At 45.8% G+C, this 27,532-nt stretch overlaps 4 protein-coding genes across 5 annotated transcripts; 1 reads left to right on the plus strand and 3 right to left on the minus strand.

The window, feature by feature from the left end:
* Positions 1-7,840: 7,840 nt before the first annotated feature.
* LOC129842666 (probable ATP-dependent RNA helicase DDX46) lies at positions 7,841-10,819 on the minus strand. The gene is made up of 4 exons (XM_055911293.1): positions 9,892-10,819; positions 9,628-9,714; positions 9,309-9,535; positions 7,841-8,929 (listed from the first exon to the last, which is right to left on the minus strand). Exons 1-4 carry the CDS (start codon positions 10,817-10,819, stop codon positions 7,946-7,948), a joined length of 2,226 nt encoding a protein of 741 aa, XP_055767268.1. The 3' UTR covers positions 7,841-7,945.
* A 56-nt stretch (positions 10,820-10,875) lies between these two features.
* On the minus strand, positions 10,876-12,324 carry LOC129842667 (GTPase IMAP family member 7-like). The gene is made up of 4 exons (XM_055911294.1): positions 12,223-12,324; positions 11,787-12,020; positions 11,228-11,545; positions 10,876-10,932 (listed from the first exon to the last, which is right to left on the minus strand). The coding sequence occupies exons 1-4, from the start codon at positions 12,322-12,324 to the stop codon at positions 10,876-10,878; spliced, it is 711 nt and encodes a 236-aa protein (XP_055767269.1).
* A 4,504-nt stretch (positions 12,325-16,828) lies between these two features.
* LOC129842656 (HMG domain-containing protein 4-like) lies at positions 16,829-18,751 on the minus strand. 2 transcript variants are annotated; one of them, XM_055911281.1, is made up of 5 exons: positions 18,561-18,751; positions 18,190-18,379; positions 17,855-17,991; positions 17,215-17,439; positions 16,829-17,024 (listed from the first exon to the last, which is right to left on the minus strand). In XM_055911281.1, exons 2-5 carry the CDS (start codon positions 18,368-18,370, stop codon positions 16,851-16,853), a joined length of 717 nt encoding a protein of 238 aa, XP_055767256.1. In that variant the 5' UTR covers positions 18,371-18,379; positions 18,561-18,751; the 3' UTR covers positions 16,829-16,850. The 2 variants fall into 2 exon arrangements, with proteins under 2 accessions (XP_055767256.1, XP_055767258.1); XM_055911283.1 differs by lacking the exon at positions 18,561-18,751 and having other exon boundaries at positions 18,170-18,283.
* Positions 18,752-23,170: 4,419 nt separating this feature from the next.
* On the plus strand, positions 23,171-25,763 carry LOC129842655 (heme oxygenase-like). The gene is made up of 5 exons (XM_055911280.1): positions 23,171-23,295; positions 23,610-23,825; positions 24,298-24,570; positions 24,988-25,105; positions 25,285-25,763. The coding sequence occupies exons 1-5, from the start codon at positions 23,251-23,253 to the stop codon at positions 25,410-25,412; spliced, it is 780 nt and encodes a 259-aa protein (XP_055767255.1). The 5' UTR covers positions 23,171-23,250; the 3' UTR covers positions 25,413-25,763.
* The last annotated feature ends 1,769 nt before the right edge of the window (positions 25,764-27,532 follow it).

A 27,532-nucleotide genomic window follows, 5' to 3' on the forward strand; every position in this document is an offset into this window, starting at 1 on the left:
GACATGGTATATCTACAAGGTCAGCTCTGAGTTCTTGTAGTAGTTTGTGGTAGTGTTTGACTGTCCCTCTGTATGGATTTTGTGTCCTGCAGTGTGGGACTGAGGCTTTCTGGGTAACGTAAGCTGTTTCATCAGAACTGAGGCTTCTATAGGGCTACCTGGGAAATGTAGGCTTGACTGTTTGTACATCCAGTCAGCACAGTGTCAGTTGCCCTAAAACCTCTGAAGGAGCCATGTTGACCTCATGGCTTTGCTTCCTGCAGTTTGAGACATCAAAAAACATCAATGACGGTAACCTTCAGCCAGTAGTTTATGTGGCAGTTTTTGAAGTTTCCTATTTTCTTTCTTTAGTCAGATGAAGAAGATGGTCCCACCCTCCCTCCCTTAGAGGTCAAAATTGTGACACAGTTGTCCCAAATGGCACCCTATTTCCTGTTTAGTGCACTACTGGTCAAAAGTAGTGCACTGTGTAGGGAATAGGGTGCCATTTGGGACATTACCCGTGCTAGCTGCCTGAAATAAAGAGTGTTTTAGTTCTCTCTTCCTTATTCAACATCCTCTTATTGCACTCCAGAATACATGCAGCCCTGTTATCAGCACAATTTCTCAACCCATACAATTGTTTTGCTGCTGTGTCCAGTTTGAGAAACAGACAGTGTAATCGCTGGCAAAAGTATTGTTGTGTGAAGGGCTGAAGATGTGCTTTTGTGTTCAGAAAATCAACCTGGCTTATTGTATGGCTGTAAGTTGGTTTGTGATCCTATAAAAAGTGTGTTATGAGAAAGTGCACATAAGAACATTTTGTATTTTTATTTATCTAATACGAATTAATTAATATGAACCCTAGCTTCATGTCCACATCCCAGCTCAACCATAAACCTAACTTCCGGTCCACATCCCAGCTCAACCCTAACCCTAACTTCCTGTCCACATCCCAGCTCAACCCTAACCCTAACTTCCTGTCCACATCCCAGCTCAACCCTAACCCTAACTTCCTGTCCACATCCCAGCTCAACTCTTAACCCTAACTTCATGTCCACATCCCAGCTCAACCCTAAACCTAACTTCCTGTCCACATCCCAGCTCAACCCGTAACCCTAACTTCATGTCCACATCCCAGCTCAACCCTAAACCTAACTTCCTGTCCACATCCCAGTTCAACTCTAACCCTAACTTCATGTCCACATCCCAGCTCAACCCTAACCCTAACTTCATGTCCACATCCCAGTTCAACCCTAACCCTAACTTCCTGTACACATCCCAGCTCAACCCTAACCCTAACTTCCTGTACACATCCCTTCTCAACCCTAACCCTAACTTCCTGTCCACATCCCAGCTCAACCCTTACCTCAACTTCCTGTCCACATCCCAGCTTAACCCTAACCCTAACTTCCTGTCCGCATCCCAGTTCAACCCTAAACCTAACTTCCTGTCCACATCCCAGCTCAACCCTAACCCTAACTTCATGTCCACATCCCAGCTCAACCCTAACCCTAACTTCATGTCCACATCCCAGCTCAACCCTAACCCTAACTTCCTGTACACATCCCAGCTCAACCCTAACTTCCTGTCCACATCCCAGCTCAACCCTAACCTCAACTTCCTGTACACGTCCCAGCTCAACCCTAACCCTAACTTCATGTCCACATCTCAGCTCAACCCTAACTTCCTGTCCACATCCCAGCTCAACCCTAACTTCCTGTCCACATCCCAGCTCAACCCGAACCCTAACTTCATACCCACATCCCAGCTCAACCCTAACCCTAACTTCCTGTCCACATCCCAGCTCAACTCTAACCCTAACTTCCTGTCCACATCCCAGCTTAACCCTAACCCTAACTTCCTGTCCGCATCCCAGTTCAACCCTAAACCTAACTTCCTGTCCACATCCCAGCTCAACCCTAACCTCAACTTCCAGTCCACGTCCCAGCTCAACCTTAACCCTAACTTCCTGTCCGCATCCCAGTTCAACCCTAAACCTAACTCCCTGTCCACATCTCAACTCAACCCTAACCCTAACTTCATGTCCACATCCCAGCTCAACCCTAACCCTAACTTCATGTCCACATCCCAGCTCAACCCTAACTTCCTGTCCACATCCCAACTCAACCCTAACCTCAACTTCCTGTCCACGTCCCAGCTCAACCCTAACCCTAACTTCCTGTCCACATCCCAGCTCAACCCTTAACCCTAACTTCCTGTCCGCATCCCAGCTCAACCCTAACCCTAACTTCATGTCCACATCCCAGCTCAACTCTAACCCTAACTTCATGTCCACATCCCAGCTCAACCCTAAACCTAACTTCCTGTCCACATCCCAGCTCAACCCGTAACCCTAACTTCATGTCCACATCCCAGCTCAACCCTAAACCTAACTTCCTGTCCACATCCCAGTTCAACTCTAACCCTAACTTCATGTCCACATCCCAGCTCAACCCTAACCCTAACTTCATGTCCACATCCCAGTTCAACCCTAACCCTAACTTCCTGTACACATCCCAGCTCAACCCTAACCCTAACTTCCTGTACACATCCCTTCTCAACCCTAACCCTAACTTCCTGTCCACATCCCAGCTCAACCCTTACCTCAACTTCCTGTCCACATCCCAGCTTAACCCTAACCCTAACTTCCTGTCCGCATCCCAGTTCAACCCTAAACCTAACTTCCTGTCCACATCCCAGCTCAACCCTAACCCTAACTTCATGTCCACATCCCAGCTCAACCCTAACCCTAACTTCATGTCCACATCCCAGCTCAACCCTAACCCTAACTTCCTGTACACATCCCAGCTCAACCCTAACTTCCTGTCCACATCCCAGCTCAACCCTAACCTCAACTTCCTGTACACGTCCCAGCTCAACCCTAACCCTAACTTCATGTCCACATCTCAGCTCAACCCTAACTTCCTGTCCACATCCCAGCTCAACCCTAACTTCCTGTCCACATCCCAGCTCAACCCGAACCCTAACTTCATACCCACATCCCAGCTCAACCCTAACCCTAACTTCCTGTCCACATCCCAGCTCAACTCTAACCCTAACTTCCTGTCCACATCCCAGCTCAACCCTAACCCTAACTTCCTGTCCACATCCCAGCTCAACCCTTAACCTCAACTTCCTGTACACGTCCCAGCTCAACCCTAACCCTAACTTCATGTCCACATCCCAGCTCAACTCTAACTTCCTGTCCACATCCCAGCTCAACCCTAACCTCAACTTCCAGTCCACGTCCCAGCTCAACCTTAACCCTAACTTCCTGTCCGCATCCCAGTTCAACCCTAAACCTAACTCCCTGTCCACATCTCAGCTCAACCCTAACCCTAACTTCATGTCCACATCCCAGCTCAACCCTAACCCTAACTTCATGTCCACATCCCAGCTCAACCCTAACTTCCTGTCCACATCCCAACTCAACCCTAACCTCAACTTCCTGTCCACGTCCCAGCTCAACCCTAACCCTAACTTCCTGTCCACATCCCAGCTCAACCCTTAACCCTAACTTCCTGTCCGCATCCCAGCTCAACCCTAACCCTAACTTCATGTCCACATCCCAGCTCAACTCTAACCCTAACTTCATGTCCACATCCCAGCTCAACCCTAACCCAAACTTCATGTCCACATCCCAGCTCAACCCTAACCCTAACTTCCTGTCCACATCCCAGTTCAAACCTAAACCTAACTTCCGGTCCACATCCCAGTTCAACTCTAACCCTAACTTCCTGTACACATCCCAGCTCAACCCTAACTTCCTGTCCACATCCCAGCTCAACCCTAACCTCAACTTCCTGTACACGTCCCAGCTCAACCCTAACCCTAACTTCATGTCCACATCCCAGCTCAACCCTAACTTCCTGTCCACATCCCAGCTCAACCCTAACTTCCTGTCCACATCCCAGCTCAACCCGAACCCTAACTTCATACCCACATCCCAGCTCAACCCTAACCCTAACTTCCTGTCCACATCCCAGCTCAACTCTAACCCTAACTTCCTGTCCACATCCCAGCTCAACCCTAACCCTAACTTCCTGTCCACATCCCAGCTCAACCCTTAACCTCAACTTCCTGTACACGTCCCAGCTCAACCCTAACCCTAACTTCATGTCCACATCCCAGCTCAACTCTAACTTCCTGTCCACATCCCAGCTCAACCCTAACCTCAACTTCCAGTCCACGTCCCAGCTCAACCTTAACCCTAACTTCCTGTCCGCATCCCAGTTCAACCTAAACCTAACTCCCTGTCCACATCCCAGTTCAACCCTAACCCTAACTTCATGTTCACATCCCAGCTCAACCCTAACCCTAACTTCATGTCCACATCCCAGCTCAACCCTAACCCTAACTTCATGTCCACATCCCAGCTCAACCCTAACTTCCTGTCCACATCCCAACTCAACCCTAACCTCAACTTCCTGTCCACGTCCCAGCTCAACCCTAACCCTAACTTCCTGTCCACATCCCAGCTCAACCCTTAACCCTAACTTCCTGTCCGCATCCCAGCTCAACCCTAACCCTAACTTCATGTCCACATCCCAGCTCAACTCTAACCCTAACTTCATGTACACATCCCAGCTCAACCCTAACCCTAACTTCATGTCCACATCCCATTTCAACCCTAACCCTAACTTCCTTTCCACATCCCAGCTCAACCCTAACCCTAACTTCCTGTCCACATCCCAGCTCAACCCTAACCCTACTTCCTGACCACATCCGAGCTCAACCCTAACCCTACTTCCTGTCCACATCCGAGCTCAACCCTAACCCAAGCCATAGCCCATAACCCTAACCCTACCCACTGTGCACAGATTCAAAGTCTATTCCATGTTGGTTCAACATGATTTCATTGTAATGACATGGAACCAACACTGATTCAACCAGTGTGTGCCAGTTGGTAGCTTCATGTCCACATCCAAGCTCAACCCTAACCCTAACTTCCTGTCCGCATCCCAGTTCAACCCTAAACCTAACTTCCTGTCCACATCCCAGCTCAACCCTAACCCTAACTTCATGTCCACATCCCAGCTCAACCCTAACCCTAACTTCCTGTCCACATCCCAGCTCAACCCTAACCCTAACTTCCTGTCCACATCCCAGCTCAACCCTAACCCTAACTTCATGTCCACATCCCAGCTCAACCCTAACCCTAACTTCCTGTCCACATCCCAGCTCAACCCTAACCCTAACTTCCTGTCCACATCCCAGCTCAACCCTAACCCTAACTTCATGTCCACATCCCAGCTCAACCCTAACCCTAACTTCCTGTCCACATCCCAGCTCAACCCTAACACTACCCCTAGCCCTATAATACTACTCTGAGAGAATGCCTTGTCTGCACTTAATCAGTCATCCATTACATTTAGGAAATGAGCTTCTTTCAATACATGGTTTCAAACCTTCTGTTTATGGTTGTTTGTTTGCGTTGGTTAGTTACATGACAGATTTATAACCACGAGAGAGAGAGAGTACCAGTTCGAAAAAAGAAAGGTGGAAAAATGCTCCCTGCTGATGTCCCCAAGCCGGACATAGCTGACCCATGACAGTACCGTGAGAATCCCGGACGTGGAAAAAAACGGGTGGCGGTAGTGTTGCTTTAACCTCCAGGACACGTTGGACAACGTGTCCGTTCTTTCCCTTCAGTACAGCTGCAAACAGGTGTGGAAATGGAGGCGTGGGTGGAGGGTAAGGGGTTGTGGTGGGGGGTGGAGAGTAAGGGGTTGTGTTAGTTGGTGGTGTTGGTGGTGGTGGTGGTGGGGGGGTAGAGGGTAAGGGGTGGTAAAATCATGACAGCTGTGAAACAGGACGTTTAGGTACAATTTTGTAAATGCTGACATAATTTGTAAGTTCGAAATGGTGGGATCTATTTGTGTCAGTAAAATTCATTATGCGTGAAATGCCGGTGGAAATGCCTTGCGCAAATATGCGCAAAATATTGATATAATAACCATCATATCGAAGTAAACTTGGAGTCATACGATGAAATGATGTGTGGTCCTCCCCGCTAGGACTCGGGAAACCATGCAGTTTCTTAGTCTTCAGATGAAATAAGTTATGATGAACTTCACAGGGTGGTGAAAGTGCACGTTGTCGAACTTCACAGGGTGGTGAAAGTGCACGTTGATGAACTTCACAGGGTGGTGAAAGTGCACATTGATGAACTTCACAGGGTGGTGAAAGTGCACGTTGATGAACTTGATGCTCCTTTCCAAAAAAACGTTGTCTTATTCTGGTGACATGATGATTGATGCTTGACTGCTGTTTGACAAAATATTCTCTCTCTTAGCCATAATAATCTCATCATGTAGACTAGCCTACCTGCTCAGCCTACATTACCTGCACTGTATATCTGTTGTTGGCTAGAGCGCACAACCAGAGGAGCACATTTGCTATTTAATGCAACAGTTTTTGTGTTACAACTATCGGTAGAGTTGAAAATGCGATGGAAACACATTGAACTTTCAATTTTTATTCAGTACATGAAACCTTAAGAGAAAAATACATGTTTTTGTGCACTACGTCATCACGCACTGATTTTTACCCTCAACAAGTCAGTTTGGTGGAAACACACCACTGGTGGGAAAATGTGCATATTGGATGGAAACCCAGTTATTGAGTAGAATAATTATTCTGATAAAGAAAAAGTTACTTTTTCACAACATAGAGGCATACAAAGACAAAACAAAGGTGGTACAGTGAGGAGAGATGATAACACGAGTGAAGAAAATGCAGAAATTGATGAAAATGCTGAAAATAATGTTAGGATTAAGTTTGATTGAACACTATAAAGCAATCAGAAGAGAAAGCCCCATTGAAACCACCTAGAATGTATTTGTTGCCACCCTACCTGCGGTCCTGCACCACTCATGAAGCCTATTTAGAATTTTAATTATAAAAAAACATAAAATACTGTCAAATACCATCATACCGTCAAAAATGTTAACGATATCGCCCAGCCCTAGTTGGTGTCCCCTTCAACCCTTTCCCCCAGGTTGGCTGCGTCTCCAGCTATCAGGTGGCCAGGAAATGGCTCTACAGTTAGTGCTGTCTCATCTACAGCCATTAAGTTGCCTGATGGGGATACTGTGGTGCAATCAACCGCTACATGCATGGAAGAGGGGAGAGAGGGAAGGGCAAAAAAAGAGCCGGAAATAAGAGAAAATCAGCCACAAGGGCCCTCGTTCCCTCTCCCTTTCTCTCTCTCAGACCCCCCACCACACCCGGTGGTTCTGACACAACAGGAAGGACTGGTTACATAACCCTATTGCCTCTGCCTCTAGCCTCCATCTCTGACGTGCCAACCCGGCCCTGGCTCCCTCCGTGCAGGCCAACAGTGGTGCGCTCCACGGCTCCAGGGCCGGCTCCCTCCCTGCCGCCCAACAGCTGTTACCGTCAAGTAGGTTTTGGCTTTTCTAGGGCATTGTAGATGGGGATGCCTAACCTTAAGAATTTGGAGTTAACGCCTAAACTCAACCTCAAACACTTTGAAATTTGACGTTTGAGAAACATGGATGAACGTCTAATTCTGACGTGAGACTGTGAGATCTGGTAGGGTGAACTACGGAGGCCCCTGAGGATCAGATCACACAGAGGAGTGGTGGTTGGTGTGGTAGGGGTTGGTGTCCTAGACCAGTCCTACTGATACAAGAGGCCTGGAGGGTGAGGCAAAGCAGTCTGGGACATGCAGATAATACCCCCTTCTCTGCCTCCCCTCTGGGGTTTATTACATATTGCAGGACCAACTTTACATATTGTAACCATGAAGCCATGTTCCATCTGATAGGAGCAAATGAGGCCTTCAAACCCAACTGAATGTATATATCACAGATATATACAATGTCTGCACAGTCACAGGCAATCACCTGTGGATATATCGTTGGTAGAAACCTATCACATAATCTCTCATAAAATGCTGTACTGTACATCCATATCAACTTGTGTGGATCTGACTCTCTCACTCAGTTTTCAACACTTTGTCCAAGATTTCTCCCTCTACTCTCCCTGTGGCGTCTGTCTCTTCTGCTGAGTTCTTTGTCTTGCTAAACCTCCTTCTCCCCACCTCAGTGACCACAGATCCAGCAGTGGCCCCTATAGCGCCCCCTATGGGCCCTCCAAAGAACACGCCCACCACCCCACCCAGCAGCGCACCTCCAGCCGTCAGCTTGGGGACCTTACTCGCTACCTTACTCGCTCCCGCCCCCACCTTCTCCCACACCGAGCGAAGGAGCGACGAAGACCATGCAGAGGAGGACGAGAGAGAGGGAAGATTTTCCAATTCCAGGGCGCTCACGCTCTTCTCCGCCTCCTCTCTCGTTCTCTCTATCTCCTCCTCATCCACCTCTTCCTCTGTCTCTCTCAAGGGCTGCATGGAGTAGGAATGAAGCGCTTGTCTCTTCACCTCCTCTCCTCTTCCTCTCCTCTCCCTCACTATCTCCTTCTGTCTCTGTCTCACCCTATCCTCCGCCTCCTGGAAGAGCGGACAGGAGAAACACTCTCCTCCTCCCTCTCTCACCGTCTGCTCCACCTTCTCCAATAACTCCCCCACACTCCTCCTCTCCTCCTCCTCCTCTTCTCCTCCGCTCCCTCTCTCCATCACATGATACCGATCCCCACATCGTTTAACCAACTCCAACAAATCTCTCCTCTGGCTGGAAATATACTTCTCCACTCCTTCCACTCCCACTTTCCCGCTCGCCTTCAACCGATCGGTGTGAGTGAAGAGGACCAGGGTGTGGGTCCGGACCGCCCCGGGACCAAAGACTTTCTCTAGGGCCCCTAGAGCCTGTAGCTCTGCCTGGGCTGGTTGGTCCACGGGGACACAGAGGATGAAGGCGTGGGGGCCAGGGGCCGAGAGGGCCACACAGGACGACAGCTGGGAACGGACCACGTCTGGAGGGTGCTCGGAGCGGAACCAGTCTGGAGTGTCCACCACTGCCACCTGGAGGGGGAGGGAGGATAAAGAAGAGTAGAAGAGGATTTGTTGAGGTCTGAAATTACTGGCATGTAGCTGGTCATTTGAGGTCACTACTATATTGATTTTACTGACGCAAAAGTTTAACTTGACCCCCCCCCCATTTACTGTGAAAGTGTTTACAGTCATTAACACTATAACATTCTTAGACACAATACTTGATGGGTTTCAGTTTGAAACAAGTCAAACTGCAGACCTCAATAGACCTCAATAGAACTCAATAGACCTCAATAGAACTCAATAGACCTCAATAGACCTCAATAGACCTCAATAGACCTCATAATATTCAATGATTAAGAAAATAGAAACCCAATAAAGCTGTAATAACGATTAATCAATCACTAACCCGTCTCCCGGCGACGAGGGCCCTGCTCTTCTGACAGTCCTGAGTGACGGCTGTGGTAATGTCTGGTCGAGACACAAACTCCTGCCGACCCAGTATGATATTACCTGCTGCACTCTTCCCTGACCCTGACCTACCCAGCAGAACCACACGCAACTCTGACTGGGAGGAGGAGGAGGGTAAAGAGGAGGAGGTTGTCTTCTCTCCAATGCTGTTGATTCTGTGGCAGACTGACAAGGACAGACAGTATGTTTAGATCTCTCTCACATTTAGATGAAATGGGGAAAGTTAAATAACACCACAATTGATATTGTTGTGTTACACTGAGAAGTATGTGACTTACAGGTATTAACAACTTTCTGGGCTGGTTTTGCTTCGAGTTCGGACAGCTGTGAGAGTATAGCGCCCTCTAGAGACAGAAATATAGAATTACAACAGAGGAACACAGTCTAGTGAACAACCCTTCATTACCACACATTACTTTCAGTGTCATAGTAGTTTGTTTGAGCTTGGTTTGAGTAATGGACATATATATCCATACCGAAGTGTGACTAGCGGACAGTTTCCATACAAAATGGGTCTTTACCTTCAGTCAGATGGAAACTAGGGATCCTCGTGAACAGTGCTGGACCACCATTCTGGGGCTCTGTTGGCTGCTGCTGTGGTGTTGGTGTTGGTGTTGATTGAAGACAGTTAACCAAGGGTTTCACAGTCACTTTCTCTTCCATATCTTCCCCCTCTTCCCTTCTTTTCCTCTCCATCTCTTCCCTTCTCCTCTTGATCTCTTCCCTCTCTTCCTCTCTTCTTCTCTCTATAGCAGAGTTAGGTGTAACCTCTCTTTTCCTGTTTCCCCAATATCTGCGTGTCTCTGTGTTGGTGACATGTCTAGATTCCAGTTCCCTCTCTCTCTCCCTCGCTTGTTCTTCCACCTTCTCCTTCAGTTCCCTCTCTCTCCCCCTCGCTTGTACTTCCACCTTCTCCTTCAGTTCCCTCTCTCTCCCCCTCGCTTGTTCTTCCACCTTCTCCTTCAGTTCCCTCTCTCTCTCCCTCGCTTGTTCTTCCACCTTCTCCTTCAGTTCCCTCTCTCTCCCCCTCGCTTGTTCTTCCACCTTCTCCTTCAGTTCCCTCTCTCTCTCCCTCGCTCGTTCTTCCACCTTCTCCTTCAGTTCCCTCTCTCTCCCCCTCGCTTGTTCTTCCACCTTCTCCTTCAGTTCCCTCTCTCTCTCCCTCGCTTGTTCTTCCACCTTCTCCTTCAGTTCCCTCTCTCTCCCCCTCGCTTGTTCGTCCACCTTCTCCTTCAGTTCCCTCTCTCTCTCCCTCGCTTGTTCTTCCACCTTCTCCTTCAGTTCCCTCTCTCTCCCCCTTCTCTTCCTTCTCTTCTCCAGCTCATCTTTTCTTCTCTTCTCCCACTCTTCCTCTATTTTTCTCTCCATCTCTTCCTTCTCTTTCCTGCTCTTCATTATCTCATCCCTCTCTCTCTTTATCTTCTCCAGCTCTTCCTTCCAGTTTTCCATCTCCTCACTCTCTTCCTCTCTCTTGATCTCTTCCCTCTCTTCCTCTATTCTCCTCTCTATAGCAGAGTTAGATGTAACCTCTCTTTTCTGGCTTCCACAATATCTGCGTGCCTCTGTGTTTGTGACGTGTCTAGATTCCAGCACAGTCTCTTTCTCCTCCTTCACTTTGTACCCCTTCAGTTCTCTCTCTCTCTCCCTCGCTTGTTCTTCCACCTTCTCCTTCAGTTCCCTCTCTCTCCCCCTCGCTTGTTCTTCCACCTTCTCCTTCAGTTCCCTCTCTCTCCCCCTCGCTTGTTCGTCCACCTTCTCCTTCCGTTCCCTCTCTCTCTCCTTCGCTTGTTCGTCCACCTTCTCCTTCAGTTCCCTCTCTCGTTCCCTCTCTCGTTCTTCCATCTTCTCCTTCAGTACCCTCTCTCTCCCCCTCGCTTGTTCTTCCACCTTCTCCTTCAGTTCCCTCTCTCTCCCCCTCGCTTGTTCTTCCACCTTCTCCTTCAGTTCCCTCTCTCTCCCCCTCGCTTGTTCTTCCACCTTCTCCTTCAGTTCCCTCTCTCTCCCCCTCGCTTGTTCGTCCACCTTCTCCTTCAGTTCCCTCTCTCTCCCCCTCGCTTGTTCGTCCACCTTCTCCTTCAGTTCCCTCTCTCTCCCCCTCGCTTGTTCTTCCATCTCTCTCTGCAGGGTGTTTTGTCGTATGTAGCATCCTCTGTTCTTTTGTACCATGTTCTCCACCTGCAATAAAGCACAGTGCCTCAAATATAAAATACCAACAGGGTAGTTAAACGTATTTGCAACATTCTGTGGACATAGCAATAAAGTATTTGAAAGTGATGTGTCAATAAAGTGATGTGTCAATAAAGTGGGTGGGTCCTACAAATTGACAGTAGAAGCACATAGAGCACATACAGGCACTACATCAATTGGATCCATTGTTATCACTATCATTATAAGATGGGATGGTTGTCATGGTTACCTTCTCCAGCAGCTCCCTGACCTGCTCCCTGTCCTGCGGTCGGCGGTTGTTGATGACATGGTATTGGCCCCCACACCTGTCAATCACCTCCCTGAGCCCAGGGTCCTCTCCCTCCAGGTACTGTCCCGCCCCCCGGCCCATCAGGTAGTCACCACAGGTGAACAGCACCAGGGTGTGTTTCAACACCCCCTCCCCAAACACCTCCTCCATCTCAGCGGGCACTCTGCGCTCCACCTGGATCAATTAGGACGATGCAAATAGATGGTATTCATAAGCACAATGTGCATCATTAAGTCAAACAAAAGGAAATAACACAGAACATAGAGACTGTTCAAGACTCACAACACCATAGTAAAACTACATGACAAAACACCAGAGACACAATAACAAAGAAACATAGAACTTCTCTGAACGATTAGAGAACTATTAGACCCACCTCAGTGAACTGGCCGACAGGAACCAGCAGCAGGAAGGCGTGTGGCCCCTGGGCAGCCAGCTCAAGTGCCCTCTCTGTCTCCTTCCTCACCCCAGCCTCCATGTGGCCCCCGCTCCAGTACCAGCGAGGGGCCTCTACCACAGTCAACCTCCGGCCCTCAGAGGCCCCACGCCTCAGCTGGCAAAGCCTGGGGGAAGAACCAGAGGAGGAGGGAGAGCCGGAGGAGGACTGGCCCAGGAGGGTGTCTCCTGTCAGGGTCTTGCCACAGCCGATGGTCCCTAGGAGGACCAGGCGGAGCTCTGGCTCTGGAGTTCCGGCATGGCTGCCGGGGAGGACGTCAGTCATAGCTGAAAGAGAGAGAGATTGGTTACAGATACCGAAGAGGTATTACTTACAGTATGCCTGATGGTCAAGTTGATGTTCATTTGCGTGAATAAATGACTTTGTTCTCCATACCACTAGTTATCAGCATGGGAATAACATGTAAGGGTGTGTGTCTTTGTGTGTAGCCGCTGGCTTTTCTCTCACACCCAGTCTGTCTAACTGCCATGATTAACACACCTGAAAGTTAAACTGGAAATGTGGGCTGGGTTGCCTCCTGTCTTATCATCTAACCTAGGTCAGTCATCCTATGACAATTATCATTCAGAAGATAATCCAGAAGAGATGTTACAAATAAATGCTTACTGTCAGTGAACACCTTTGAAGTTGTGTGTCTGGTGTGTGCGTATCTATCTTTCAATTGTAATGTGTGTATCAGAAATGCAAAGGTTCAAGTTACAGGTGAGGTATTTTCTGTGTTCACTGATCTACCCATGTAGTGTCAAACGTTCCCTCCTCCTCTATTCTCTCTGTTCTCTCCCCATCTCTCTTTCCTTGTGTGTGTATGCATCATGTGCATGGGTGACCAATTTCCAGCCACAGCCCCACACGCCTGCCAGGCCTGTCCAACTACATTCTGTTTAGAACAACGTGTGGAGTAATACTCAAACACACAATGTACACTGCATGCTCATAGTAACAGAACATAAAAACCGTACAAACAGTACGACGTATACAGCATGTAGGCCTACTTCCGTTAGATACGCCCTGACAACCTGTTGTTTCTATCCCGTGTCTCTAACCACAGATGACCATATCCTGTCAACTCTTAACACTCCTATTCTCCTTGCAGCGAAACTGGAACAGACCCGATCCTGTGCATTATGAGCAGTTTAAACAACCATATCATGTCAACTCTTAACACTCCTATTCTCCTAGCAGAGAAACTGGAAAAGACCCGATCCTGTGCGTTATGAGCAATTTAAACAACCATATCGTTTACTGCCTACACATGGCAGGGTGGCATTGCATCAGGTGTTGAGGTCAAATGAAGACCTCCGTGAGGTGTAGGAGAAACAGTACTGTAGCAACAGCTTCACTTTCACAGGCGTCTTGATTTAGATTAGATCATGTTAAATATGAAGAAGTTCAAGGCTTTTAAATACCTTAGAGTCTATGATATGTTCAGTTTTAAGAACCCTCCTGACTGACATACACATCAACCAACTACATCTACTGAGGTTTCACCCTTACCCAGATAGGAGTTTGTTGGAATGGGTTGCTGGGTTTTCTGTCTGTATCCCTGTACGTCTTCTCCTTCCTTCTCTCAGATGAACCCAATCGCTCTGAACCGACTTGTCTCTCCGATATAATCCTTCTCACCTCTATCAGTCTGTTATGGCAACATCTATCCTTCCTCATCTACCTCGAAATACGGCCAAACTACATGGATTAAGGAGTGTCAGTATCACTGAGTCACCGGTCTACCTAGTACACACTCCCTTTCTCTGTCACACGCACGCTGAAACACACCAACATTCTCTGGCTCTATTGTTCAGAGGCTACCAGGTATTCCGTGGAGAGGCGGAGTGGTAAACAGTGACACTCATGCCAAACGTTCACCACAGCCAATGAGGGGTACATGGGTGGCGATGGCCTACGATGGAGAGAGTGGGTAACAATCTACAGTACCAGTCAAAAGTTTGGATACCTTCTCATTCAAGAGTTTTTCTTTATTTTTACTATTTTCTACAATGTAGAATAATAGTGGACATCAAAACCACCAAATAACACATACAGAATCATGTAGTAACCCCAAAAAATGTTTAACAAATCAAAACATATAGCCACCCTTTGCCTTGATGACAGCTTTGCACTCTTGGCATTCTCTCAACAGGCTTCATGAAGAATGCTTTTCCAACACTCTTGAAGGAGTTCCCACATATGCTGAGCTTTTGTTGGCTGCCTTTTCTTCACTCTGCGTTCCAACGCATCCCAATCCATCTCAGTTGGGTTGAGGTTGGGTGTTTGTGGAGGCCAGGTCATATGATGCAGCACTCCATAACTCTCCTTCTTGGTCAAATAGCCCTTACACAGCCTGGAGGTGTGTTTGGGGTCATTGTCCTGTTGCTTCTCTGTGGGAACCACACATGAGGAGATCATCCGTTCACCTGCTCTGCGTCTCACAAAAACATGGCGGTTGGAACCAAAAATCTCAAAATTGGACTCATCAGACCGAAGGAAAGATTTCCACTGGTCTAATGTCCATTGCTCGTGTTTCTTGGCCCACGCAAGTCTCTTCTCCTTATTGGTGTCCTTTACTAGTGTTTTTTTGCAGAAATTCGACCATGAAGCCCTGATACACTCAGTCTCCTCTGAACAGTTGATGTTGAGATGCGTCTGTTACTTGAACTCTGTGAAGCATTTATTTGGGCTGCAATTTCTGAGGCTGGTAACTCTAATGAACTTATCCTCTGCAGCAGAGGTAACTCTGGGTCTTCCATTCCTGTGGCGGTCCTCGTGAGAGCCAGTTTTATCATAGCACTTGATGGTTTTTGCGACTGCAATTGAAGAAACTTTCAAAGTTGTTGAAAATTTCCAAATTGACTGACCTTCTTGTCTTAAAGTAGTGACGGACTGTCGTTTCTCTTTGCTTATATAGGGCTGTTCTTGCCATAATATGGACTTGGGCTATGTTCTGTATACCATCCCTACCTTGTTACAACACAACTGATTGGCTCAAATGCATTAAGGAAAGAAATTCCAAAAATGAACTTTTAACAAGGCAGGTAAGGTTACGGCTAGATGTTCTTTACCAGTCGGCCATCAGATTTTCCACCAATGCTCCTTATAGGAAACATCACTGCACTCTATACTCCTCTGTAAACTGGTCATCTCTGTATACCCGTCGCAAGACCCACTGGTTGATGCTTATTTATAAAACCCTCTTAGGCCTCACTCCTCCCTATCTGAGATATCTACTGCAGCCCTCATTCTCCACATACAACACCCGTTCTGCCAGTCACATTCTGTTCATCAAGGCAAAGGGTGGATACCTTGAAGAATCTCAAATAGAAAATATAATTTGACTTAACTTTTTGGGTTACTACATGATTCCATGTGTTATTTCAGTTTAGTCTTCACTATTATTCCACAGTCTAGAAAATAGTAAAACTAAAGAAAAAGCCAGGAATGAGTCCAAACTTTTGACTGGTACTGTATATGTTATGGTACATTATGAGCTAGATTAGTTCTACAGGTATGGCTGAATATCTGGGGCGTGTACAGCAGGACGCAACATTTTGGAATGTTCAGAGAAATATGCTATGTAGAACAAACATGCCTCTTTGATATGTAGAAAAAGGAATCACATTGGCTCTATTCATGGCATTTCTAGTCGATCTGCAACGTTCAACAACTTCTGGCAAATGAACATGGCCCTGGAAAATGATACCCAAGTAGCAAGATACCCAGTACAGTGCCTTACAGTTAGGGTTAGGGTTAAACCAGAAGAAGCACTCTAGCGTCTCCGGCATTGTCTGACATCCAGTCAGTCTAAAAGTATGTGGCTGTTGTGAGAACAGACACTGACAGTCTTACGTGATGAGTCAGAGCTCAAGAAGTGGAAATGATTCTCTTAAATAATCAAAAGTATTTCATCTGGAACAATAATGAATGAACCGTTGATTAGAAGCACTTGCCAAGTTAGAAAAATATCAAAACGAGTGCATGAACAAAACACGTTTTAATTGAACACATAAAACAATGAAACTAAACAAATGGTTTATCTTTCAAATTCAATATGAACCCAGATAACTTCGGATAGAGGTAAAGTAGAGCTCTCCGTGCAGATTGGGACGTCGCTTAAGCCCCTCTTAAAACAAATGGCTTATTTTTCCCCCCATCCCTTCAAAAGGCCCCAAACAGACAGGAAGGAACATCTTTTCAAAGTATGACAACGTCCTGCTTGCCCTGGTTAAGGCTCTTCTCCTCATCAGACAGACTTCACAAACCAGGCATCACATAGGCAATGTTGTCCAGAGTATTTGCCTAGAAGAAAGATAGTGATAATAGAAGTTGGTGGTGAGGGTCCTAATCATTTGACAGCTACTGAATGTGTGTGTGTGTGTGTGTGTGTGTGTAAGCCTCACCAGTGTGTGTGAGTGTGTGTATGTGTGTGTGTAAGCCTCACCAGTGTGTGTGTGTAAGCCTCACCAGTGTGTGTGTGTGTGTGTGTGTATGTAAGCCTCACCAGTGTGTGTGTGTGTGTGTGTGTGTGTGTGTGTGTGTGTGTGTGTGTGTAAGCCTCACCAGTGTGTGTGTGTGTGTGTGTGTGTGTGTGTAAGCCTCACCAGTGTGTGTGAGTGTGAAGGGCAGCTGCGTAGCTCGGGGACCAGAGAGGTGAGACAGGCCAGGGGAGCCAGGGCACACAGTAGAGAGTCCAGTAACACAGACAGACTACCTGACACTGCCATCATCTCCTAGAGAGAGAGACAGAAAGAGAGACAGGCAGGGAAAGAGACACAGAAATAAAGGGAGGGTCAGGGCGAAAGAGAGCAAGATTCATCAAACTATCAGCAACTTCAATCAAACAATGCTTGCATTACATGTCCGTATTCAGTAGCCTTTCAGTGTGAGGACAATGAAGCCAACCGTGTTCAACCAGCCCACCTTAGTTCCCTGAAGCCGGTGGCCAATGTGAGACAGCGATTCCCCCAGCAGCTGTAGGTGGGCCGCCGCGTTCACTGGGTCTACCTCAGGCCCTGTCAACATGGGTGAGTCTGTGGTATCAGGGGTCATGAAACTGCAACTAGCTGTAGAGGCCTCCGCTCTTATCTCGTTCTGCTGGTCGTCCATGTACATCCAGAACGATGGCATGGTAGACTCATCCCTACTCTGGGAGAGGAGCGGGGGAAAAACGAGGGATGAGTAAGAAGCAGAAAAGAAGATCAGTGGAAGGAAACTTACCAAGCACTGCCCTCTGCTGTCCATTTTACACAATAACACCTAGAAGCTGCTCTTTTAGACACAGATCTAGGATCAGTACACCCTCCCTATATCCTTAACATGAATCACTAGTGGGGAAATGCTAGGCATACCTTAAGTCAGTGTCTAGAGGGCAACTTGGTCTTCCTCTTACTAACCATCTACAGAAAGAGGCCTTAGTCCCCAGGTGAATCTCAATTGTATTTTTGTTGATTCCTTGTATCCTCTCTCCTTGACTCCTTCTTAAACCTCATCAGAGGAGAACATCTGAGGCTGCAAGGAATCAAGGACATAAAATGGAGACTCACCCCACCTATTCACTCACTTCCTCAATTCTCTCCCCCTCTGTTAACCATTCGTCTGGTGATTCACAGGTCTGGTGGTCGTACTGGTGATGGGAGAGAACATACAACTCTGGTCCTGCACTGCCATTGGTCCAACTGTGGGGGTGGGTGTGGTCACCTGTAGAGAGTACGGAAAGGATGCAGCACCTATGAGATTGAGCCAAAATTACAGGGAGATGTGCGTCCCAAATGGCACCCTATTCCTTACATAGTGCACTAGTTTTGACCATGGTCAAAAGTAGTGCACTATGTAGGGAACAGGGTGCCATTGCTCCAAATGTCATAGTCACGCTCACTATGTATCCGCGTTCCAAACCTGAATGTCTCCTCTCCTTCTTGTATGACTTCTTGCATTTGCGTTCTTTGACAACAAGTTGTTCCGCGTCCGCCACTAGGTCATCATCCTCATCCTCCTCCTCCTCTCTCAGGAAATCTTTGTAGGATCTTTTCTTCTCCCTCTGACTGCGGCTGGTCACAAGGCCCACCTCTCCCTCCATCTTCTACACCTGGGAAAGAGAGGCAGTAATATAGACATTAAAATCGATGAACATTACATGATACAATGTATAGGTTCAAATCTACTGAATAGGCTACTATTGCAAAGACGCTGCTTGGGCACACTGGCAAGAATATGCATTTGAACCTCCTAACAGATGCATTCTACCACTAAACAAACACTCTGCCTACCTGCTCCGCACAAATGTAAACGCAGTACGGAGGTGGCTATGTTGCTCAACAGCTCGCGGTAATTTCGATTCTGAAATAGCTATGTGTTTCTCAACAACGAATTGGTAGCAGATCAAGAGAGCTCCGTTTCGGCTTTCCGATGTGTCGACAAATAACTGATGGACCATCTCCAAACTTCACCCACCGCTTGTCGCCATCTTTGAAGAGTTCAACGTTTGCTGTGCTCACACGCGCTGGATAACGCACACCGTGGTGGAGGCGCGTGGTTTACGTAAAATGAGACTTTGGCCTATACTTTTCATAGGGTAACAAAATCAGTATTATTGGTTGAAAGTATTAGTTACAAAACATTGCAATGTATGTTACAATTTTGCCGTGTGATAAAAATCATATGTTTTTACTCACAGACTGTCAGGCTAGCTTACTCTACTCAATTAATGGGTGATAAATCGTTGCTCCATAATTTCCTGAATTTGAGTCACCTTCGCTGGCGGGATGATTTCAACACCATTGGAATGCGAGACCCTGCTGGTACAAATTCCGCGGACTCATGTTTAGGAAATGGTCGAATCGTTCTCACCCCATTTCTCCCCCTTCCCTCACGTCCGCATAGTCGCTGAATCACGGTAAGCGTTCAAAGCAATATCCTTATCGCTGACTGCTTCGGCATGAAAATCACGTCCTAAACCTTTATGACAAATTATTATTGCAATTATTTTATTGCTACAATTTGGCACACCAGTTATACGCAATCTATATATTTGGCTGCATTGTTGCAGACTTGCAACAAAGTTACAGTTATGGATTATTCTCCATTAAATAAATGAATCTTTAAACCAAATCTTATGGCATCAAAATCGAATAATTATACCCTTATAATTCATAACCATATTAACAATATCACTCATATATGAATCACCAACTGATATTAGACCTAAGAGGGAATTAAATAGGAATAGTTGTTTACTTCTCAGTGTGATACATCATTGCCAAATTGCCACTGCCATTTCCAGGCATGATTGAGTGCTTTGTTGTGACAGAGAGAGGGAGGTTGAACTTGGCAGTCAGAGATGAGTCAAACAGCATTGCAGCACACTGTGTGTACAGAAACAGTGGAGACTATTTAGGTTACACTGTTAACAATTAAACCAACAGGTGTCTATTCATCTGTCTTTACCCATGTTGATTGAATGTACTGGACAGTACATCCACAGAGACTTAGTCTAGTGGAAGGAGGCTGAGGAGTTCAACAAAAGAATATACAACTACAAAGTACAGTACAAGGTGCTAGAACCTTAAAGGGTTCTTCAGCTGTCCCCATAGGAGAACACTTTGATTAACCTTTTTTGGTTGCAGGTAGAATCTTTTTGGTTCCAAGTAGGCTAGAATCCTTTTGGGTTCCATGTAGATCCCTTTCCATAGAGGGTTCTACATGGAACCCAAAGGTGTTCTACCTGGAACCAAAAAGGGTTCTACCTGCAACCAAAAAAGGTTATCCAATGGGGACAGCCGAAGAACCCTTTTGGAACCCTTTGTTCTAAGTGTGTATTTGGACAGTGGACTTCAAGTTCACTGTGTCTGTGACTCTGTCATATTTTAGCTAGACATTGCACTTGAACATCAGGAGAGTGCAATGTCAGCGAGTTCATTATGAAATGTTGCTATGTATCAGAAAGTAATGACACATAAACCACGATGTGACCTGTACATTTGCGCTTTGGTCCGCAGGTAGTATAACTTTTCATTACATTTCATTACATTCAATTATAGTACAACGGTTTGATTTGTCTAATCTTAGCAATTTCTTCTTAGCTAGCTACATAGCCGTCTTTGTATCAAAAATAATTGCGTAATTATCGTATTACGTCGTCCTAACGCAGTCTACACTGCTATCTGCCCAGCAGCTAGCCAGCTAGCAAACGTCCACCGTCTACCGAATAGCAGCACTGTAGCAACTATTACACTCAACTGAACGACTTGATTAGTGTAGTGTTAGCTAGCTACATAGTTGTCTTTGCTGTCTTCGTATCCAAGATAATTGTGTCGTTTAGAGTGTGTAGTTTTAGAGTGATTATCTTAATTTTTTTTAGAGTGATTATCTTAATTTTATTCTCTCAATAGTGCACAAAGTGCACTATTGTAAAGTGGCTGTTCCACTGGATGTCATAAGGTGAATGCACCAATTTGTAAGTCGCTCTGGATAAGAGCGTCTGCTAAATGACTTAAATGTAATGTAAATGTACATTGGGTAATTGTTCTTACCTCTTCTGCATTTACTGTTGGGGAATTTACAGTATTTCACGAGTTTATGAAAAATGTATTCAATCACATTTATTTCATTACCTTTTTAAAATATTTATATATATATGTATATATATAATGGGACAGTAAACCGTACATAATTGACCCACAAAGAGCCAACTAGCGAACTTCAAGTAGCAAACTTGAATCATCAAACATTAGATTACTACCACTTCGTGACAAAACACAACATAGTCATGTGATTGTGCTGTGTAGTTTACACAGAGTCCGGATTTCAACACTCCTCCCTCTGCTCCCCAGAGTGCTGAAGTTGCACTGTCATGTTTAGTTAGTGCTGACTTCTGATCCCTCCTCCTAGCCTACATTCCTGTCACCATTCCATGTTGTTCCTAAAGTTGCTCTGTCATGATTAGTCCTAGTCCCTCCATACTCCCCAGTTGTCCATTGCTATTCCCTCACTCCTCCCTCTTCTTTCCAGGGTGTTTAAAAAGTTAGTCATGTTTACTCTTGGTCCCCCCTCCCTCCAGTTTTTGATTTATGTTCCTAAAGTTGCCCTGTCATGTTAAGCATTGGGCCCTCCTCCCTCCAGTTTTCCATTTATATTCCTAAAGTTGCATTGTCATGTTAAGCGCGGGTCCCTCCTCCCCCAGTTTTCCATTACTAGTATTCCTAAAGTTGCCATGTCATGTTTAGTCCTAGTCCCTCCTCCCTGCAGTTTTCCATTACTAGTATTCCTAAAGTTGCCCTGTCATGTTTAGTCCTAGTCCCTCCCTCTACAATGTTCCCATAGCTGTTCCTAGCAGAGCTGTTGTTGAGTCAGGTTTACTGCTTCCTGTTTCTCTCAGCTCAGCTAACCCGTGAAAGAGAAAAAGGGAGGGAGGAGGGGAGGACAGTATAAAGAGAGGTAGAGACCGGAGAGGAGGCACACAAAGTAAGGATTGTACACTTAAGGACAAAGAGAGAGAAGGAGAAGACAGTCTCTCATTGGGGGAATATAACAACAAAGAAAGGACCAACTATTGTATAACTTGTGAACTGGTGAGTGAAAAAACTGATTTACAATTTGACTTTTGTGCCATTTCTGGGTCATAGCTTTCAGTCATAACTTTCTATAGCAACGGACATTGCAATTCCTGTTTGGGTCATATAGCAACATGCAAGTATCTGATGTGTGATCATTTTAAAGGCTTATTATCAACATACATATCATGTTTATATGGTATACTCTGTTATAGATCATACTGTATGACACCGTATTATCTCAGTCATATTGATGCTTTTCTCTGTTGTAAACACAGATATGGAGACAGAGAAGAAGATGCAGACACAAGTGGAGCTCACAGACAGGTAAGGCTGTGAACTGTTGTTACAGCCAGCAGTATACATGCTACTGATTTCTGTGTTTTGATTTAACTTAGCAGACAGTGAATATACACTGTCTCTGTGCTTGCCTCTACCAAGCATATGAAGATCTCAGACAAACTAAACTGTGTCTTGTGTTAGTAAGTGTCTTATAAACATGCTGCTTTTGCAAGACACAGTGTTTCATGGGGTGTTCTTCTGAGTAGGTGTCTATTGCTCTGATCTACTTGCCGTCTCCTGCAGTATCTTATCTTTGTTAGCAGTCAGCCTCCATTGATAGACCCGTCTCCTGCAGTATCTTATCTTCGTTAGCAGTTAGCCTCCATTGATAGACCCGTCTCCTGCAGTATCTTATCTTCGTTAGCAGTTAGCCTCCATTGATAGACCCGTCTCCTGCAGTATCTTATCTTCGTTAGCAGTTAGCCTCCATTGATAGACCCGTCTCCTGCAGTATCTAATCTTCGTTAGCAGTCAGCCTCCATTGATAGACCCGTCTCCTGCAGTATCTTATCTTCGTTAGCAGTCAGCCTCCATTGATAGACCCGTCTCCTGCAGTATCTTATCTTCGTTAGCAGTTAGCCTCCATTGATAGACCCGTCTCCTGCAGTATCTTATCTTCGTTAGCAGTTAGCCTCCATTGATAGACCCGTCTCCTGCAGTATCTTATCTTCGTTAGCAGTTAGCCTCCATTGATAGACCCGTCTCCTGCAGTATCTTATCTTCGTTAGCAGTTAGCCTCCACTGTGTCATGTACGCTCAGTGTGTAAGAGTCTTTATCACAGGTTGAAAACAGAAGTTAACATGACCCCCCCCAACTCTCTCTCTCTCTCTCTCTCTCTCTCTCTCTCTCTCTCTCTCTCTCTCTCTCTCTCTCTCTCTCTCTCTCTCTTTCTCTCTCTCTCTCTCTCTCTCTCTCTCTCTCTCAACAGTACAGTAATGGTGTAACTTTACAGGTTGAATACAGGGGTTAATGTGTTTTCCTCTCTCTCTCTCCCACAGTGATCTGTCTGAGCAGATTAAAGCTGTAACCAAGGACAGCCATGTCAGAGCAGAGAACACTGAGCTGATGCTGGCCTACCAGAGAGGAAACGTCAGTCTGACACAGTACAAGGTAATCAATCATTAACATATCATTAATAAAGACAAAGATGAGTATTCATCTATTCATCTCTCTGTTTAAACCTCTGCTGCATGTTAGTAAATGGAGATACTAGCAAGTACAACGCAATTAGTCTTGTGATTCCTTATCTACACTGTAATTCCCATCAGTTGATCCGAATCTTCAGTGTGGACATGCAACATTTTACAAGCTGGAGCGCTGTGCATCATCATGCTCCATCATTCTATCATGTACTGCTAGAAACTGTTGTGGGTCAAGGTACTGTAGTTTGTATTTTATATCCTTTCCTTATCTCCTTTCCTCAGCTTCTCCTGTGCTCCCTCTATGAGATCTATCAAGCACTAGAGGAAGCTCTGGACAACAACTCCAACCACCCGAGTGTCGCGCCTATATACTTCCCCCTGGAACTAGCACGGCTGGAGTCAGTGGAGAGAGACCTGGAGCATTTCTATGGGCAGGACTGGAGAGAGAAGATTGTTGTACCGGCTGCCACTAAAATATATGCCCATAGACTCAGACAGGTGTGTATTAAACTGGACTGGTCTGGAGTCTAACCTACCAGCTACTGTGGAAGTTGAATCGTACCATAATGCTTTATAACAGGGTTTTCCAAACTCGGTCCTGGGGCCTCCTCTGGGTGCACATTTTAGTTTTTTCCCTAGCACCACACAGCTGATTCAAATAACTAACTCATCATCAACCTTTGATTATTGGAATCAGCTGTGTACCTTTGATTATTTGAATCATCTGTGTAGTGTTAGGACAAAAAACTAAACGTGCACCCAAGATGGGCCCCAGGACCAAGTTTAGGAAACCCTGCCTTATGTAACCATGAAGGGGGCAAATGAGGGTTTCAAAAATCCAATGTAAATTCAGGCAAGCATTAGAAGTTGAGACACTTTTTAAAATAATTTGGTTACTTGGAATGGGTTTATAGTGCATTCACACCAATGACTGTACTGACTTTCTCTCTTTCTCTCCTTCCCTCCACAGATCGGCAAAGACAACCCTGAGTACCTAGTGGCCCACGCATACACCCGCTACCTCGGCGACCTATCTGGCGGACAAGTCCTTGGCCGCATTACCCAGAAGTCTCTGGGGCTGAAGGGTGGCGAGGGTCTGTCGTTCTTTTCCTTCCCGGGCGTGAGCAGCCCCAACCTGTTCAAACAGCTGTACAGGAGTAGAATGAACAGCATAGAGCTGGAGGAGGAGGAGAGGAAAGGAATGCTGGAGGAGGCTGTCAGAGCCTTCGAGTTGAACATCCAGGTGAGGAGGAGGAGAGGAGTGGAGGAGGAGGAGGAGAGGAGTGGAGGAGGAGGAGAGGAGTGGAGGAGGAGGAGAGGAGTGGAGGAGGAGGAGGAGAGGAGAGGAGGAGGAGGAGGAGAGGAGTGGAGGAGGAGAGGAGTGGAGGAGGAGGAGGAGAGGAGTGGAGGAGGAGGAGGAGAGGAGTGGAGGAGGAGGAGAGGAGTGGAGGAGGAGAGGAGTGGAGGATAGGGGGGATGATGAGGAATAGGGAAACGGAACAGCCATGGTTTAGGGGTGATATAAGGTTAGATATTAGGGTTGGTGTTCAACTATAAGCTAAGTGAGTGCCGTTTAGTTTTTTTAATGAGCTTCTTGGCTCTTTGTACATAAGATGGCTGACTTTTGACTGATGTTGTCTCGCCTCTGTCTGTGATGCAGGTCTTTGACGATCTTCAGAAGATGGTGTCTGTGACAGAGAGGGAAAGTGAGCTCATGCATACGACAACCAGAAATAGATGCACAAGACACACGTCGACACACTCCAAACTGGCTGATGGTAAGTTACAAACGCTCACACATACAGACACAGGCATAGACACACACACACGCACATGCATGTGCGAACGCACGCACACACACACACACACCGGTTGAATATGATGACGGTGATATTTAGTACATATGCAGTTAGTGTGTTAGATAATACTAATAATTCCTCCTTTCCTCTTTTCTCAGGAGAGAAACTGACGGCTAGATCCCTTCAGATCCAGACCAGTCTGGTCGACGCATCACCCCTCTTCAGAATGGTGCTGGGGATCTGTGTAGCCCTGGCAACGGTTGGCATGGGAATCTATGCTTTCTAAAGTTGTAAAGAAGTGTTTTCAGCAAAGTAGTATCCGTCCATAACAGAAGATTACCCTAGACCTAGATGATGTTGGGAGTATTTTTGTACTTTAAAGACCTTAAAGATGATGAAGGACCCCATATTTTATAATGTTGTTGATCCTAAATAGTTTTAAAATGTGTTAAAAAACGAAATATTGTACATAAGTAAGTAATAACTTAGTAATATAAATTCTTATAGTTCCTGTGTTGTATGTAGCCACATTAAACTATGAGTTAGGATGTGTATGATATTGATACATGTCCATGTGTCTGACTGGCAGTACTGACTCAATGTACCAGTATAAAATCACTAGTACACTACTAATAGACTAGTACTCCTGAACATTTTGTGAAATGTCTGTATCTTTTATCAATGTCACTGTGAAAATGAGAGCAACATGAAATCTCTTCTTTTTCATTTACAATCTCAAGATTTACCAGTTACTACTGTAATATTTCTACGTGTCGAAAATCCATTTTTGTAAAGTCAGTTATACTGTTTGTGAAATTTGTTCAACAAAAATATTTGTATATATTGTATATATTTGTACATTTTTTAATAAAAAGAGTATACCATATGGGGTATAAAATGCACAGATCATTTCTTCATCGTCTACATGATTTAAAATCCTTTCCTCTGTCAACATCCAACCACAGAGTAACAATATAGATTGAACATGTCGTTTTATCTCAATCAGTGTGCATAAAAAAAGTTACATTAATATACTTTAAAATGAAGAAAACAACAATAAAATAGGAACAAAAAATATAAATATCAGGCTGTTAAAGTTCCGTTCTAGTAGGAGTCTTGTGGGGTTTCTAATCAGAAATGCCAAGGCCCAAATGGCCCCTATTTCCCAAATAATAACAGACAAATGAAATAACAATGTCAGGCTGTTAGAATTCTCTTCTAATATACGAGTCTTGTGGTGGTAATAGGCTTTAGGAGGCTTTAGAAGCCCCTTCATTACATTTCCTTCTGAAGATGTTGCGAATCCTCCTCCTCATCTTCTTTGGTTTGTCATGCTCCACTTCCTGTCCAGCGCAGTCCTCAGAGACTGAGAAGACTGGTCATCTTCTTTGGTTTGTCATGCTCCACTTCCTGTCCTCGAAGACTGAGAAGGCTGGTCATCTTCTTTGGTTTGTCATGCTCCACTTCCTGTCCAGCGCAGTCCTCGAAGACTGAGAAGGCTGGTCATCTTCTTTGGTTTGTCATGCTCCACTTCCTGTCCAGCGCAGTCCTCGAAGACTGAGAAGGCTGGTCATCTTCTTTGGTTTGTCATGCCCCACTTCCTGTCCAGCGCAGTCCTTGAAGACTGAGAAGGTTGGTCATCATCTTCTTTGATGGTCTGGAATGTGGTGCTGGTGGCATCAGAAAGAGGTGCTTCTCTAGCCTCAGCCTCATATACCAGCTGTAGATAGTTCTGTTGTAGGATGGGCTCCAGAACTTAGAGCATGCTTCTCCATCATACTCTGGGTAATAAGTCCCTCCTTGTTAGCAGCAAACCGATCAGGTACACTCTTAGCTATCCACAGAGCTACAAGGCAAACCTCATAGAGGTTGAAGATCTTTGATCCCAGTCCAAGTGCTCTCGCCAGCACCGTTCTGGGGCCTAGTATCTCCTCCAGGTTCTCCATGATGTCCGTGGCCACTGTTGGTCAATTTCTTCAACAAATGATCAGGTCTATATAATTATCAAACATACATTAGTAATGGAAAGGAAACACAGACTCTGTTTAAAATACTCCTTTAGTAATACAATTTGTAGGCAGAAGTTGGTACGGAGTACAATATAACAGTATATGATAGTTTCACCCCAAGTTCTGCAAAATGTCTAAGACATCCTGTAACTCATATATCCTCTCCCAGTCCTCCTTGCGTGAGTTTCCCTGGCAGCAACATTTTAATAAATCGAACCTCCCCTGACAGCAGTAACCATCTTGTGGGTTGGACCGAAACTTGACCTTTCATCACAAGTATAGAGTCATAACAAGGTGAACGAGTGTAAGCATCTTCTAACAGGGGGCTGGTTTCATCAGGTCTGTGGCAGCCTTGTGTTCTCAGAAAACCAGATAAGCACGGTGGGATCCAGACAGG

This window comes from Salvelinus fontinalis, unplaced genomic scaffold, assembly GCF_029448725.1.
Source record: "Salvelinus fontinalis isolate EN_2023a unplaced genomic scaffold, ASM2944872v1 scaffold_0059, whole genome shotgun sequence".
Taxonomy (NCBI): Eukaryota; Metazoa; Chordata; class Actinopteri; order Salmoniformes; family Salmonidae; genus Salvelinus; species Salvelinus fontinalis.

Coding starts and splice junctions, on each gene's coding strand:
- LOC129842666 (XM_055911293.1), bottom strand. CDS start 10,819: ATGGAAAACTGGAAGGAAGAGCTGGAGAAGATAAAGAGAGAGAGGGAT. Junction 9,715..9,891: donor TAGTTTCCATCTGACTGAAG/GTAAAGACCCAT, acceptor TTCTGTCTCTAG/AGGGCGCTATACTCTCACAG. Junction 8,930..9,308: donor CCCTCGTCGCCGGGAGACGG/GTTAGTGATTGA, acceptor CTCCCCCTCCAG/GTGGCAGTGGTGGACACTCC.
- LOC129842656 (XM_055911281.1), bottom strand. CDS start 18,370: ATGGAGGGAGAGGTGGGCCTTGTGACCAGCCGCAGTCAGAGGGAGAAG. Junction 17,440..17,854: donor AGGGGGAGAGAATTGAGGAA/GTGAGTGAATAG, acceptor CTCCTCTCCCAG/AGTAGGGATGAGTCTACCAT. Junction 17,025..17,214: donor ACCGGCTTCAGGGAACTAAG/GTGGGCTGGTTG, acceptor CTCTCTCTCTAG/GAGATGATGGCAGTGTCAGG.
- LOC129842667 (XM_055911294.1), bottom strand. CDS start 12,324: ATGGAGGCTGGGGTGAGGAAGGAGACAGAGAGGGCACTTGAGCTGGCT. Junction 12,021..12,222: donor CTGTCGGCCAGTTCACTGAG/GTGGGTCTAATA, acceptor TAATTGATCCAG/GTGGAGCGCAGAGTGCCCGC. Junction 10,933..11,227: donor AAGCGAGGGGGAGAGAGAGG/GTACTGAAGGAG, acceptor TCACAAACACAG/AGGCACGCAGATATTGTGGA.
- LOC129842655 (XM_055911280.1), top strand. CDS start 23,251: ATGCTGGCCTACCAGAGAGGAAACGTCAGTCTGACACAGTACAAG. Junction 23,826..24,297: donor ATGCCCATAGACTCAGACAG/GTGTGTATTAAA, acceptor TTCCCTCCACAG/ATCGGCAAAGACAACCCTGA. Junction 24,571..24,987: donor CCTTCGAGTTGAACATCCAG/GTGAGGAGGAGG, acceptor TCTGTGATGCAG/GTCTTTGACGATCTTCAGAA.